The 14027-nt window shown below is 45.6% G+C and overlaps 1 protein-coding gene across 1 annotated transcript in view; it reads right to left on the reverse strand.

Annotated features, from left to right (window-relative positions):
- Window positions 1-3079: 3079 nt before the first annotated feature.
- slc22a17 (solute carrier family 22 member 17) overlaps window positions 3080-14027 on the reverse strand; it is a 12392-nt gene continuing 1444 nt past the window's right edge. The window contains exons 3-11 of the mRNA XM_062521128.1: window positions 13398-14027; window positions 11239-11342; window positions 10788-10942; window positions 8754-8919; window positions 8174-8295; window positions 7203-7308; window positions 6653-6876; window positions 6055-6166; window positions 3080-4790 (exon numbers count right to left, since the gene is read on the reverse strand). The exon at window positions 13398-14027 is cut by the window's right edge and continues 104 nt beyond it. Of these exons, the coding sequence (XP_062377112.1) occupies window positions 4514-4790; window positions 6055-6166; window positions 6653-6876; window positions 7203-7308; window positions 8174-8295; window positions 8754-8919; window positions 10788-10942; window positions 11239-11342; window positions 13398-13868 (1737 nt within the window). The 5' untranslated portion in view covers window positions 13869-14027 and the 3' untranslated portion in view covers window positions 3080-4513. The remainder of the gene's footprint in view (window positions 4791-6054; window positions 6167-6652; window positions 6877-7202; window positions 7309-8173; window positions 8296-8753; window positions 8920-10787; window positions 10943-11238; window positions 11343-13397) is intronic.

A 14027-nucleotide genomic window follows, 5' to 3' on the forward strand; every position in this document is an offset into this window, starting at 1 on the left:
ATTGCAAAGAAGCTTCAAAATGATAAAGATCTGGTCTGCATACTATCATAATAAAGACATACAAAAAAGACTTAAGTCTTCCTCCTACTGTATATACAGTGCAGAAACGCATAAAAGCATTACTGCGGGTTAATCATATCAACCATGGACTTGTGAATTGTCCTCATTCACAAGGAGGTGAAAACCACAGTAATAATATGTTATGATATGTTAGTGTACAGATTTATCAGCACCACTGGTCTAATACACTCTTGAGATTGTGGTGACGAGTGTGAAGGCCACCTTTGATTGGTGCTAAGTGGTGAGAACAGCTGAGGAGTAAAGGTCAGGAAATTGGATAACAAGGCACAGACTTCTGTGATGAGAGCTGAGAGGCTCGGAATGCTGCATGCATGATTCTGAATTACCACTCATATGGTAAGATATGGCTGTTGTTCTTGCTATGCTGTTTGTGCGCATTGTGGCAATTCTGTCAAGTTTGCCCGGAAGTGGCCTAGCTGATTCATTGAAGTAAAATTAACCTGCTGGACGGGTAATGAAATGAGTTCATTGGATGAAAAGCTTCAAACGCCTTCAATTCAAGGGATAAGTGCTGAATCTGTGGATTTGGGAAAAACACAAAAAAAAAATATCAAAACAGAAACAAGTGAAATGTGAAAAGTTGAAGATCTGTGTATGTTACCACTTTTTGCTGGTCCACTGACGTCTCAAGTTCTAAACTTTTTTCAGAACATAAATAAAATCAGAAATGTTTGTACTTAACACACACCTGCTTCCAATAGTGATAAACACTACCTGTAGGTTCAGTGACTCATAATTATCATACCGACTGTATTCCATCAGCGCTTCATTTTGATAAAATACACATACTTGTGCATGGTGATTGTCATTTTCTATTTTTATAAAAGGTGGTAGCTTATTGTTACTGCTTGATAAATGCTTGAGGGCAGTTATTCAAAGGTGTCGTTTGTAGTTTGGGTGTTTAAAGTGAAAACATTATTTCTCTCCCTCTTCATGTGTTGATTGATTTATTAATTTATTATGTCTGAGTCTGATTTTAATAATGTAGGCCTAACAAAATACCTGTGTAGAACTAAGAATATTAAATCTTCAATCACGTCATGCAAATGATTAGCATCTTTGATATATAGCTGGCAGCATTGTGAATAGCAAAAACAGCACCTCTAATCTCAGATGGAGCCGTTTCAAGTGGTGAGGGCTTGGAGTGGATAAGAGGCTATCCGTATGTTTTTTGTGTCAGGTAGACAGAACCTATGAAAAGTCAATTATGAATGGCAACTTTGTAGCCTGGCTCTGCCTGACTACGTATTTCTGTTCAATTTCATTTCTCTTCATCTTGAAATACAAAACTGTCAGTCCCTATGAAAGGATAGTGCCTCACTAGAAATTTGTAATTGTTTTATATGTCTTTATAGCATCTGCCCTTTTATGCTTTCTTTTTGTGATGCAAAACATACAGAATTGCTCCTGTGTATTAAATGTGCCAAATACACTTGCTTTACCTACAGTATACGCAACCAATGTTAAGGGGGGTGGTGGTAGTGTAGTGGTTAAAGGGACACTTCACCGATTAGCATTAAGCTTTGTATCTTTAGAAAAACAGTCATGTTTTTGAATGGTTGTGCATCATTCCCTCAGTTTGCCTTGAGATGGGAGAAATACGGATTTCAATGTTGGACTTCCTGCATTCAATTATGTAAAAATCATAATTTTACATCATTGAAAGGGGGAAGTCCTATTCATGGGTTTCATTGAAATCCATATATCTCCCATCTCAAGGCAAACTGAGGGAATGATGCACGACCATTCAAAAACATGACTGGTTTTCTAAAGATACAAAGCTTAATGCTAATCGGTGAAGTGTCCGTTTAAGGAGCTGGGCTGATAAGCAGTTGCCTGAAAGTTGTGGGTTCATTTTCTGGCTTCCACTGTTGAGCCCTTGAGCAAGGCTCCTAATCCCAAATTGTTCCAGGGACAATGTAGTCCCTTGTAATATAGTTGACAAGTGACAAGTCACCTTGGACAACAGTGTCTGATAAATGAATAAATGAAAATGTAAAATTAGAGAACTCGACTACAAGGTAGGCCTAAAACGGCTCTTACTCTTCTGACACTCAACTGCAGGGAGTTTCAGTATGCTGGATGGCTTCTGAGGTATGTCTGCAAGACTGCACGAATCCGATAGAGACATCAGGTTCACCCATTTACATGGCATAGAAGGCTGTCGCCCAATCACAAAGCATTTCAAGCATCCCGTCCCGAGAATAGACATTTGGCTGGTTTCCTGCACGTGGATTACGCCTAGGCCTAGACTAAAAGAGAACTACAGCTGAAAGCTCCATTGGAAAAAAAAAGTTTTTTGTCGAAGATTAGTCTTAATCAATGTATGGGAAATCTCATGATGTCTTAATTTCCACTACCGTTTAAAAGTTTGGGGTCACTCATTATTAATGTAAATAACAACTCGCTGATCTTTAATGCAATTCATCTCAGTTGGTATTCTGTCTAAAATTTAATTTTTTGAATGGCCCCAGACTTTGAACGGGTTGTGTATTTCTACTTTATACCATAGTCTCATATTCATAATAGGGCTGATAAACCATGCAGAGACAATATAATATGAGATGAACACGTATATAAGTATAAGTATATATCCTTTTTGGATCCCGTGAGGGAAATTCATTCTCTGCATTTAACCCAATGTAGCCGAATTAGTGAACACACACAGCACACAGTGAATTCACAGTGAGGTGAATCACACACTAACCCAGAGCAGTGAGCTGCCTTCCGAACCAGCAGCGCTCGGGGAGCAGTGAGGGGTTAGGTGCCTTGCTCAAGGGCACTTCAGCTGTGGACTGAACCGCCAACCCTCCGGTTACAAGCCCGAAGCCCTAACCAGTAGGCCACGGCAGCCCTCATTTGGAACATTTCTATAGGCCAGGGTGTTTATTATTACATATCAATATGAATTAATAAATATAGAGACATAAATTGTAATTTATCCCATTTTTTCAGAAACCAAATACAAGATGATTTTTGTCACAAACGTCATTTGATTTTGTCAACATGTTTATTTCAGTTAAATCTAACTAGAGTTACCAACACAATCTTAGCATTGTTATTACATGATATTGAGCAATCACTGTCATACATCTTAATTCTATGGTCAAGTCATTTATTGTTAATGTTATAATAATATATTATTGTCAACCATTCAGAATTATAACAATACGTTTATTGTTAAGAAACTAATATTATTTAGGTTTGTGATAAAGGAGGCCTCAGAATGGTCTCACACCCTTCTTCTCCTAGTCATGATTCTTCCATGGTCCAGAACTCCAGCCAAGTCTTCCAGCCCACAACTACAGTAATCCATCCGTTGGATGGTTTGAATGATTCAAGTCTGATGGTCCTAACATAAGGACTAAAATAAAATAACTGAAGCAGATGTGCACATTTCCAAAACCCAAGAACTAGCTTATTTTTCCCTTTAGGGTTAGGGTTAGGGTCAAGTCCTGTAAAGGTCTTCTGCATATTCAGACTCTTATTTATACAGTCACCTAAATCTTTTAATATTTAAATTATTTCTCACATTATACATGTGAGTTACATTTGCGTGCTTTGAATTTTAAAACACATTCAATTCCACCCAGAGCCATATCATAATTGCTGATGTCAACTCTTGGCAACTCACTTGTGTTGAACTTTCCATGACTTGACCTCAGCATTGGATGACATTTGGTGTCCTAACTCAAGATTTCTGCTTCAGATATTTCTACTATTAAGTCAGTTTCTCAGGTGGCGAGAAAAGGGCTCCTCCTACAGTCAAAAGTGAGAACAACTAAAGTTTTGAAAGAGGTCTGAAAATAGGTTAAGATAATACTATTTACAAAATAGCTGTGATGTTTGGTCAGCCCTTGCGTGTGTGGAGGATAGTCTGGAGCTGTGGTCGTCTGTGTGGACATGCCATGGTTACCCATCAGAAGGACATCTGAGAACCCTGACAAAGGGGCTATTGCATGGGTTCCCCACGACCGATGGCTTCCAGAGTGAGTGCTCTGTGCGCCGTTATCCGTGGAGTGAGAAACACACCGTGCATCACTGAGTGTTGGCCACTCTCCGCACAGCTCTGACAACCCTCCTGTAGTGTCCTGGTCGAGCCAAGCCGGCGTCAGTTAAGAACTTCCACAATCCTCCTCCTGGTCCGTCAGAAATGACCATTGTGATGTTAGGGGTGCTTATGGACAGTGTGTGGTGGACACATGCTCTGCTTCTCTGCCTAACCCTCTGACCCTCAGGCGACCTCTGACCCGTCTCAAGAGCCCGGCCACATCCCACATCTCACAGAAGCACGGAGGTGGGTGGACGACTCTCTGTGATTGGTGGAGGAGGCCGCGTGGGTGGGTGAGTGGATGGGTGAGTGAGTGAGTGAGAGTGCACCATGTGGAGCAGGAATGGAGGGATGGTGGGGTGGGGGGGTAGTGGCGGTCATCTAGGTCTCTGGGTTCGGGGTGGCCAGTAAGGGCACGTTGTCTCTTCTCCTCCTGCCCAGAGGGGGGCGCCGGTACTGCTCGCCGTCAGCCAGCGTCTGGGGCAGCGGCTTCCTCTTGCTCTCGGGCAGCAGCAGGATGGACAGCACGGCCAGCAGCGCCAGAGACGAGTAGACCACGTGGTGCAGGAAGTAGCCGTAGTGATTGCGCAGGTCCATGAGCGGCGAGCTGAGGCGGCCCACGCAGCCGAGGGCCAGCACTGCGCCGACGCCCACGCCCCTGCAGGACACAGCAACACAGGCAACCTTACCAGAGCGCTGTACTAGGAAGCAAGGGAACGGGCTGACCTGGGTACCTTCGGGAGCAACCACTGATCTCTAAAAGAACACTGTACTGAGCAGCTTTTGTTTCTAAAGTGCCGTGTTGTTTGGAGATCAGCGGATACTCCTGGATAAGGCATAGTAACAGTTGTTTCATAGTCTCAGAGATGTTCTAAAAGGGGGAAATAGTAATCTTAGCTGGTTTTCTGTAGACAAAAACAAGACAACTGACTAGTTTTAGCTGGTGGTGTCCAGTGTATCACTCTGAGGCCCTGAGTATGGCAGCGATGTATCACTGGTGAATATGGTAGAGCATGCACAGAAGCCTATTGCACAAGTGTGATCTAACACAGTAAGTGGGCTGAGCCAGGCTGAAATGAATAAATAAAAGATTTAGTCAAAGTTGACCAATAGTACGTGTTGAGCAATGTCTTTAAATGGAATGTGCCAGGTGAGATTACAGTAGCCTTTGAAATCTCCATTTCTGAGTTTTTCAAAGAATAATAGGACTAACATTTATTCTGGTCTTCCATACAATTAAGTTCACGAAAACATAGCTATAGGTTTTAAATACCATATAAACCACTCATACAATTCTGAGCCAAATTGATTATGGTGGTCTATTTATGTGTTTTGGGGCCTGAGTCAATAATCACAGTCCTCTGGCAGCACAGACATCACCGAACAGTCCCCAAACTATAGCTTAGCTACAATGACTCACTGATTCACTTATAGGAGGTATATTAGATTAGGTTAAAACTCATGAATCAATGAGTTGACGCCAAAAAAAACATTTCTTTTTTTCCACCACACCACACCACAAATAATATCATTGCATTATTCTAAATACAGCATGAGATACCTCTAAGGGAATTTAACATAGGGGTCAAATACTTATTCTCTTTTCTCTTTTTTTTTGTTTAAATTAAGGCATTAATATCAATTTAACAATAAAGTGAATAGTGGTGTTGATACAGTAATTTCCCGCATATAAGCCACATTGTGCATAAGCCGCAGGACAGTGTTTCATGCAAGTTAAAATAAACAAAACCATATTAAGACCATAATAACTGCCCCCTTGTATTAACCTCATAGCTGAAGAAATTTAGCAAAATCAATGTACAAGCCGCGGCTAATAGTCAGGAAATCACGGAAGATGTATCCCATTCATTTCTAGTCTGATTAAATGCTTAGAGTGTTAAGATGAGGTGAGGTGTGCACACCTGATGACGGTGGGCATGATCTCAGCCGTGAAGAAGATGCAGAGGTGAGCTGCCGCCTGAGAGGAAAACAGCCCCATCACAGAGAACACGGTGATGGCCGACTCGGACAGATCTGCAGGACAACAAAGGTAGAATTATCAAAGCTGAGCTAACACACGCACACGCACACGCACACACACACACAGCCAAGGAAGGTCTCTGTTGCCTTTGTAGTGTAATACCTACATTATACCACAAGGTGGAAGTATATGTCAGCAAAAGAGCACTCAGCTGAGGATGGTATCAAATTTCAGATCAGTAAGCTCACAGAAGGAATTGATCATGTTAATATATTTCATTCATTATACTTTATTATAACTATATTATATATAACTATACTACTGGGAAATTGAACATACTGTGGGCATTATACAACTTATACTCACTGTCTCTCAGACTCTGAGAGCGTTTCTAATTTTGAGTATAGCCTATATTATGTCATGTCGTTTATCTGTTTCGCATTGTAACTGACAACCTTTTTTTGCTGAACCAAACAGTCCTCACCAACATTGTAGCAAGGTAAAATCCAGTATCTAATAAAGACAGCACACACACTTACACTCCATCAGCCCCAGTAAGATGAGAGAGGCCAGCCCAGTCAGCGTCATGGCCAGGAGCAAAATTCCACGCCGGCCACACCTGTTGACTGTAGCCCATAGCAACAGCCAAGCCCCGCCCCCTGCGCACACGGAGAGCAGGTAGGTCCAGTAGAAACTGGGGGTGGTGCCTCTGACGTCGCCACGGAAGGAACTGTAGCAGTGGCTAATTCCATGGGAGATAAAGCTGAGAGGAGAGACAGGAGACAAACAAACACAGACACACACATACACACAAGGTTTATTTTCCACCCTCATGTACTGAAACCCTGACTAAGCAAAGCAAAGGACACACTTTGACCACCTCAGCAAGAGTTTTGGGGTTATTATTAGAAAGCTGAACTGAAACAACTGACAAGTGTATTTTGACCAGCTACTACGGTACTGAAAATCCTGACAAGCTCATCGCGCGACCGCTTCCCCCAAGCTCCTCTACGGATGGCACGTGAATGACCCAGAGTTCTGCACTCTGTGCTCCCAAACGAGCTGCTGCCGGACTCTGGCATGACTTACGAGGTGAAGCCCAGCACGCAGATGTTTTTCCAGATGTTCCTGCTGTGCAGAAGCTCGTGGAAGGACAAGTGGGGGCGCGTGGACGAGGGCGGCTCCGACTCCAGCTCTGTGTGGGGAAGAACACCACCGCAATGACATGGCAGCCCATAATTACAGCCTGCCTGCCCACCTGCCCTCCCCCCCCCCTCAAAGCCCAAACACTGGATCACAAGCAGTAGAGCACGGCAACACACACGGCACAAGACCAGCATATTGACACACACAAACACACACTGCACAAGAACTGTACAGTATAAAGACACGGCAACACACACACTGCACAAGAACTGTACAGTATACTGTATGGACACGGCAACACACACACACACACACACACACACACTGTATATGGACACAAACCATTCCTAAACGACTACAAGGGTCATCTACAAAGGACGGTATTCACAATTTAAAAAAAGGTTTAAAGCAGCACTAAACAAGATTTGCTCTAAAGTTGAGAAGCACAATAATAAACAAAACTAAACATGTGTCTTGCAACTAAGTATGAACATAACTCCGATATAATATAGAGGAAATGCAACGAAAACAGTCTGTAGAAAAAGATCTCCGAATTCCTGTAGCATAGCAGCTCTTTTGCATTTTGATCTCATAAGGGGAGGGGGCAGTTTCCTACACGGAACTAGAAAGACGCTACAATAGGTTGGTAATCGCCGAGCTAAGACAATGTCAGAGGTGTAATTTTTATCATGTCATGAGGTTTGGCACCATCAAAATGATTTTAGAAACGCTATGTTAAGGTAAAAAAAAACTGTTATGGGTGCCTCTAACCTTTGAGATGTCTGACCTTTCACATGTGTATTCCACTTAAAGTATACTGAGTGAGATACTGTTCTTATCATAGCAGTGGGCATAGTCCCATCGGTGAGTGTGTGTGTGTGTGTGTGTGTGTGTGTGTGTGTGTGTCTACTGACCTGTGAAGCTCTCATCATCCCGGTCCCGGTCTCTCTCTCTCCTCTCGCTGAAGGAGTTCATGTCTCCAGACCTCTCGGACAGCAGCAGCCAGCGTGGCGACTCCGGGAACACCCTGGGAATACTGCCACACACACACACACACAAACAAACAGACACACAGACACACAGACAGACACCAGTGAGGTCATTCCCACACACATGCTTGGCTGTACACACGTCATATCGACAGAGGAGAGTTTCCGTGAGGATGAAAACATAACATTTGATTTATATTTGAGTTGGAGCTCCTAGCCAGTCACCCAACTGCATCTCAGTCAGAGCAAGCTGTTCCGATAATGACAGCTCTACAGCATGATGCCTCTGAATGAGTGCTAATGTACACTGGCTGGTGCTCATATATCTGAATGGCACTGAGGGGCCTCTAGGATCAATGCTCCGTATATAGACAGAGGAAAGGACGTCAGGGTCCATTATCCCCCCTTGAGCAGTTAGCGCAGTGGTGTCGGTGTGTGTGTGTGTGTGTGTGTGTGTGTGTGTGTGTGTGTGTGTGTGCCCATCCCCCGCTCCATTCTCACTCACCCATAACAGAGGAACAAGGTCAGAGGTGCTGCTCCCGTGCCCAGCAGACCCCGCCATGACTGGCACCCCAGGGCCACGCCGAGCAGGAGCAGCTCCCCGGCGACGGTCGTCAGGCCTGCTACCACGGTGACCAGGAGTCGCAGTGAAGGGTCACAGAGTTCCAGACCTGTCCATCACACAAGGGATTATGGAGGCAAACTTCTAACACGCTGAACATTTAAAAAAAAAAAAAGGGATTATCTAACAAAGACCAGCAGGAGTTATGGTGCAGGTATCAACAGGGAGGTCAGATTAATTCTCCCCTAAGACCGAAAGCACTCGCAACAAAAGAAACATACTCAGCAACAAAAGCTAAACACAATCTATTTTCCATTACGCCTCCACTGCGACCAATGGCACCACACCCTCACACTTTCCAGCCACAACCAAACTTCAGTCTTAAGAGCAGTTTCCGTCAGCATGGCAGTTCACATTTTTCTGGAAGCAGGAATTACAGTTTCATACAAGGCACTGACAGGGCTGAATTTTTCACTGGACAACCAGCCCAAAGCTACAGTACAAATCTGTTGGGATTCTAACTTTGTGGTATTAAGACTTACTTAGTGTTACATAGTAGCTTCACATACACTGCCTATAAAGGTGTTCACATATTCATGTATGTCAGTGGAACACATGTCTATATGCAGTGCTTAATTTGTAAAGTGGGAGGTGCCGGAACACAGAGGATGGGTGGATCCGGCGACTAAAAAATAAATAAATTAATACATTAATAAATAAATAAAGGGTCGGCGGGACGACGACGCACAACGATTCTGTATGCACTAGTAGCCTACAATTAAACCACTTACCGAGTGCGGAGACAGAGTGCAGATTCGCATGTTTAAGGCTTTATTTCGCCAACACTGCAAGACAGTAAGCTAGCCAAGGTTATTTTAACCACAACGGACAACGCTCAGAGTAGCCTAAAAGGATGAACTCCAAACAAGCATACAATACTCACTCAAAGTTCGCCCGTTAACTCTCCAAACGTTAATGCAACACAATGAATCAATAATTAGGCTAACAAATAAAACAAAGACTTCAATATATTGAGGGTACCAGCAGAGAATAATTAAGACTTCATTTTACTTACACATATATCTTATTTGTCCAAAACAGCCATACAGTAGGCTATGCATAGATAGACACCTGCCTCTATTTCCCTACTCCTCAGATCCCGTGCAGATATGTCCTTTGGCAATCCATGATTTCACGTAGGGAATGGGATTGAACCGGGTAGTTTAAGTAGTGGGCCGACAAGGCCAATAAAGAGTTGTGAGGAGATGGTAGAGGGGAAAAGAGATGCTCTATTTGCTGCGCAAATCAAGTTAATCTGCGAAAAACCCCGCTCACTCTGCACTTGAGATGGGGACAGTGTTGACCGCGGCCAAAAGGTCCGAACGAACTTGTATTTAATGAATGGATGAATTAGGCTATTGTTTGCTTTATTTCATTGTGATATGGTCATGGAGGTGGTGGATCTAATTTAATAGCTGCCGGATCCAATGTCGGAGGTTCCGGATCTCAAATTAAGCCTTTAATAGCTGCCGGATCCAACGTCGGAGGTTCCGGATCTTGTTCCGGCTTGTTCCGGCTCAAATTAAGCACTGTCTATATGAGTCTGATTGTTTCTCCATGTCTCCCCTTAACATGTGACAGTAAACACTGAGCTAGACCCCAGAGCTGTGTTCAAGAGTGTTAATATTTTACACTGATGTGAATATAATTCATGTCCTCCTGGCTAGAATACACCAAACATGTGTCCGCACAGGGTGTGTGTGTGTGTGTGTGTGTGTGTGAGCGTGCATGTGTGTTCCTCATGTGACTGATGACTCATGAGTCGAGAGTGAGGCAGACTCCAGTGCAGTGTTCAAGAATGCTAACATGTTTTATTGATGAGAATATAACATACGTCTACATGGCCATAAGCCAATATCTCCATATATCCATAATGTGTGTGTCTACATGAGACTGCGTGCGTTCCTGCTGACTCACGTATGACGTAGAGTGTGAGGTAGACTCCGGCGCTGGCACTGGCGAGGCAGAAGCGCGTGGCGATGAAGGTGGGGGGGGAGGGCGAGACACACACCAGCACGCCAAATACCACCGAGAGGGTCAAGGAAGCCAGGAGCGCCTTCACGCGACCCAGGCTGGTGGGGGGAGGAAGAGGAAGAGGAAGAGGAAGCATGTTTACGACATGAGCTCATTTCATTGCGCACGCGCACACACACACACACACACACACACACACACACACACACACACACACACACACACACACACTCCCAATGGGCATTGGCAAAGACAATAGACAATAAAAAAATAACGTCATATAGTTGTTAATAGCACAGTAACAAGCATGCCATGAAAAGCCAGAATTCCTCTATTTCAACTCCCATCTCTGCTACAGTACTGTACATGTCTGCCTTGTTGTTGTTGTTCTCACCGGTCCGCAGCGAATCCGAGGCCCAGGAAGCCGGTCAGCGCTCCAAGAATGAAGCAGACTTCCTCCAGGGGGACGAGCCAGTACTGACCGCACACCAGGTCCCACTGGAGCCAAAGGGGAAGGGAAGGGAAGAGAAGGGGGGTGAGAGAGGGAGAGAGAGGGGGGTGAGTCGGGAATGGAGGCAGGAAACCAGAGACAGGAGATGGGCTAAGCGGGACAGAGGTCAGCAATAGGAAACAATACAGCCGATTATACCCCACACCAACAACATTTAGAAACACACACACACACACACACAGATATACATACACACACACACACACACACACACACACACACAGTGCATTAGGTGAGCCCCAGTCGATCCCTGTGAGTAACAGTTTGCTGAGTGCTGTGTGAATGGCAGCACTGAGAGTGGTGTGTTGAGCAGGAGATGCTAACGGTGCTAGCGGTGCATGCGCCGCGGGACGAGGACCGGTGCCAGGGCCCAGTGAACGCCTGTCACATATCATCCGTCAAGCCCGCTCCCGCGACTCGCCCCTCAGCAGCGCAGGGCATTCCAGCCCTCTGGGCCAGCCGGGATGCCAACAGGAGGGCAGCTCTACACGGGCAACACCACAGGGCAAAGACAACGGGGCACAGGGTACAGGACAAAAGGAACCGCAGGACTGGTTAGACCAGTTTGGCCGCTCGTGACTGATGTCTCTAAGCGCATTTAGCATGTTTTCCACACCTAGGTGAAAGCCTTTGCTATTTTACTCAAGGAAAGGTTTCACATGACACTCTAAAACAATGTCTGTGTAAGTATACCACAGTGACTGTGCGTTGCAGCACTAGCTCAATCATGGCACATTGATTGCAGTGACTTCCTACTTCTTAGATTACAGCACAGATAGCTGAATGGACACAGTCATCTCTCATATTATCCTCTACTGTACATCAGCCCTCCTTCGAAACACACACGCCTCCTCTCCTTCCGTGAGTATTATTATACATGCCGCTTATTAGTGTTTCAGGTCACGTGTTCAAAACTCAAATATGTATTTATTTATTTTGCTAGCAGAAGCAGAAGAAATATGATGGGGAAGTAGGCTACATGGAATAACACAAACAGTCAGGGAACAATAAGCAAAATCATTGGCATACCACATTTAAATAGTCAGCGCTATGAAACCTAAAACTTGCTCTACAAGTTCAGTGAAAATTGCAAATGTGGCTGTAAAAGTGGCTTGTGGAAAAAGTAATAAATAATTCCCCCATATTTATTAATCTTTCACCGCGTACACTAATATATAGAAAAATCACTGGTTGAATTGACAAGAAGTAGCCCAATAAGGTTCTGTGTCTTTAAATGGTTTGTGCGAGTGATTGTATTTTCAGCTGCCGCGGCCTGACGGCGTGCCAGACGCACCACCCGCAAGTGCCACCCAGCCGCCAGCGCCCTCCTCACCCTCACGGCTGAAAACAAACAGAGCCTTGCCCTCAGCGTGGTGGCCGGAGAGGAGAGAGAGGGCAGAGCGCCGCCGCGGTCAGTAAATCCTGCCGTATGACGCCAAGACGCCGAGTCCACCGGCTTTTTTATGAGAGGACGTGATGGATTGCCTTTGTTGCTGAGAGAGGTTTTCGGGCATGTTTACACCCTTGAGTTTCAGCAATAAATTTGAAGCATTAATAAAAGGATCTCGGCTCATTATTTCACAGCGAGCAGCCCCAGAGCTCCAAGCCTGCAGGCCCTTTCTGCAGTGGCAGACTGCACTGGTTGTGTGAGGGGAGAATCAAACCTGGTTGGCCTTCTGGACTGGCACAGGGGCATACTGACGAATACGTAAGAATGTTCACCTGTAGGACTGCATGCCATCAGGCAGTGTAATAGAGGCCTCCACTTCCTGTTTGACAAGATCAGAAGACTGGAGACTAACTGTGTAACCTGTGCGGTTTGCAAAATCAAGCTTTATTTTTCAGCAATCGTGTTTACAGAGGGTGGGACTGGATGTGTTGTGTATTTCTTATCTCCAGTCTAATGTTTACTCTCTCTTTGACACGAGGACGTGAACGGACTCCAGAACATTCCTGGGGCAGGAGCAGACAAACGCTATTTCTCTGTGAGTGTGTTGAGCTTGTGTGTGTGTGTGTGTGTGTGTGTATAGTTTTAGTCATACCTCGGTGACAATGTTGTTCCTCAGGCCCTCGGTGACGTTGTAGTCCCAGCCGGCCTCACAGTCCACCACGCCAGTCTGGGTGCCATTGACGAACTGGTACTGCTTGCACTGGGACAGCCCTCCGGTCTCGCCCGGCCTGTCGCCCTTCTCCCAGGGCAGAGAGGCGTTGAGCACCTGGGGCGATGGGGTGGGCCCCGGGAGGCGGCAGTGGTGCGGGGACGCCAGCGTGAGCAGCGGGTCGGAGGACAGCAGGAAGGCCAGGAAGAGGTTGGGCAGGATGGACAGGAAGATGAGCAGCCGCTGCTTCTTGCGGCCCAGGGCCAGCACCATCACCTCGCCTGTGGGGGGCAGGGAGGGGGGCAGTGGGAGGCTGGAGGGGGCTGGGGACGAGGGGGTGGGGGAGGAGGGGAGGGACGGAGGGGGTGGCGGGCATGGGGAGGGGGAGTGCAGTGGCGAGGAGGTTGACGTCATGGCTAAGGAAGTGGGGCCAGAGGGAGAGAGTGAGAGAGAGAGAGAGAGAGAAAGAGAGAGAAAGGTCTGGCGTGTTTCAGTGTCCAGTAATCCCTTCTAAGGATCTCTCTTGCTCCGGCTCTCTCACTTTTGATGGCTCTTTACAGAGCAAAGAGGAGG

Source organism: Sardina pilchardus, chromosome 19 (assembly GCF_963854185.1).
Source record: "Sardina pilchardus chromosome 19, fSarPil1.1, whole genome shotgun sequence".
NCBI classification, from domain to species: domain Eukaryota; kingdom Metazoa; phylum Chordata; class Actinopteri; order Clupeiformes; family Clupeidae; genus Sardina; species Sardina pilchardus.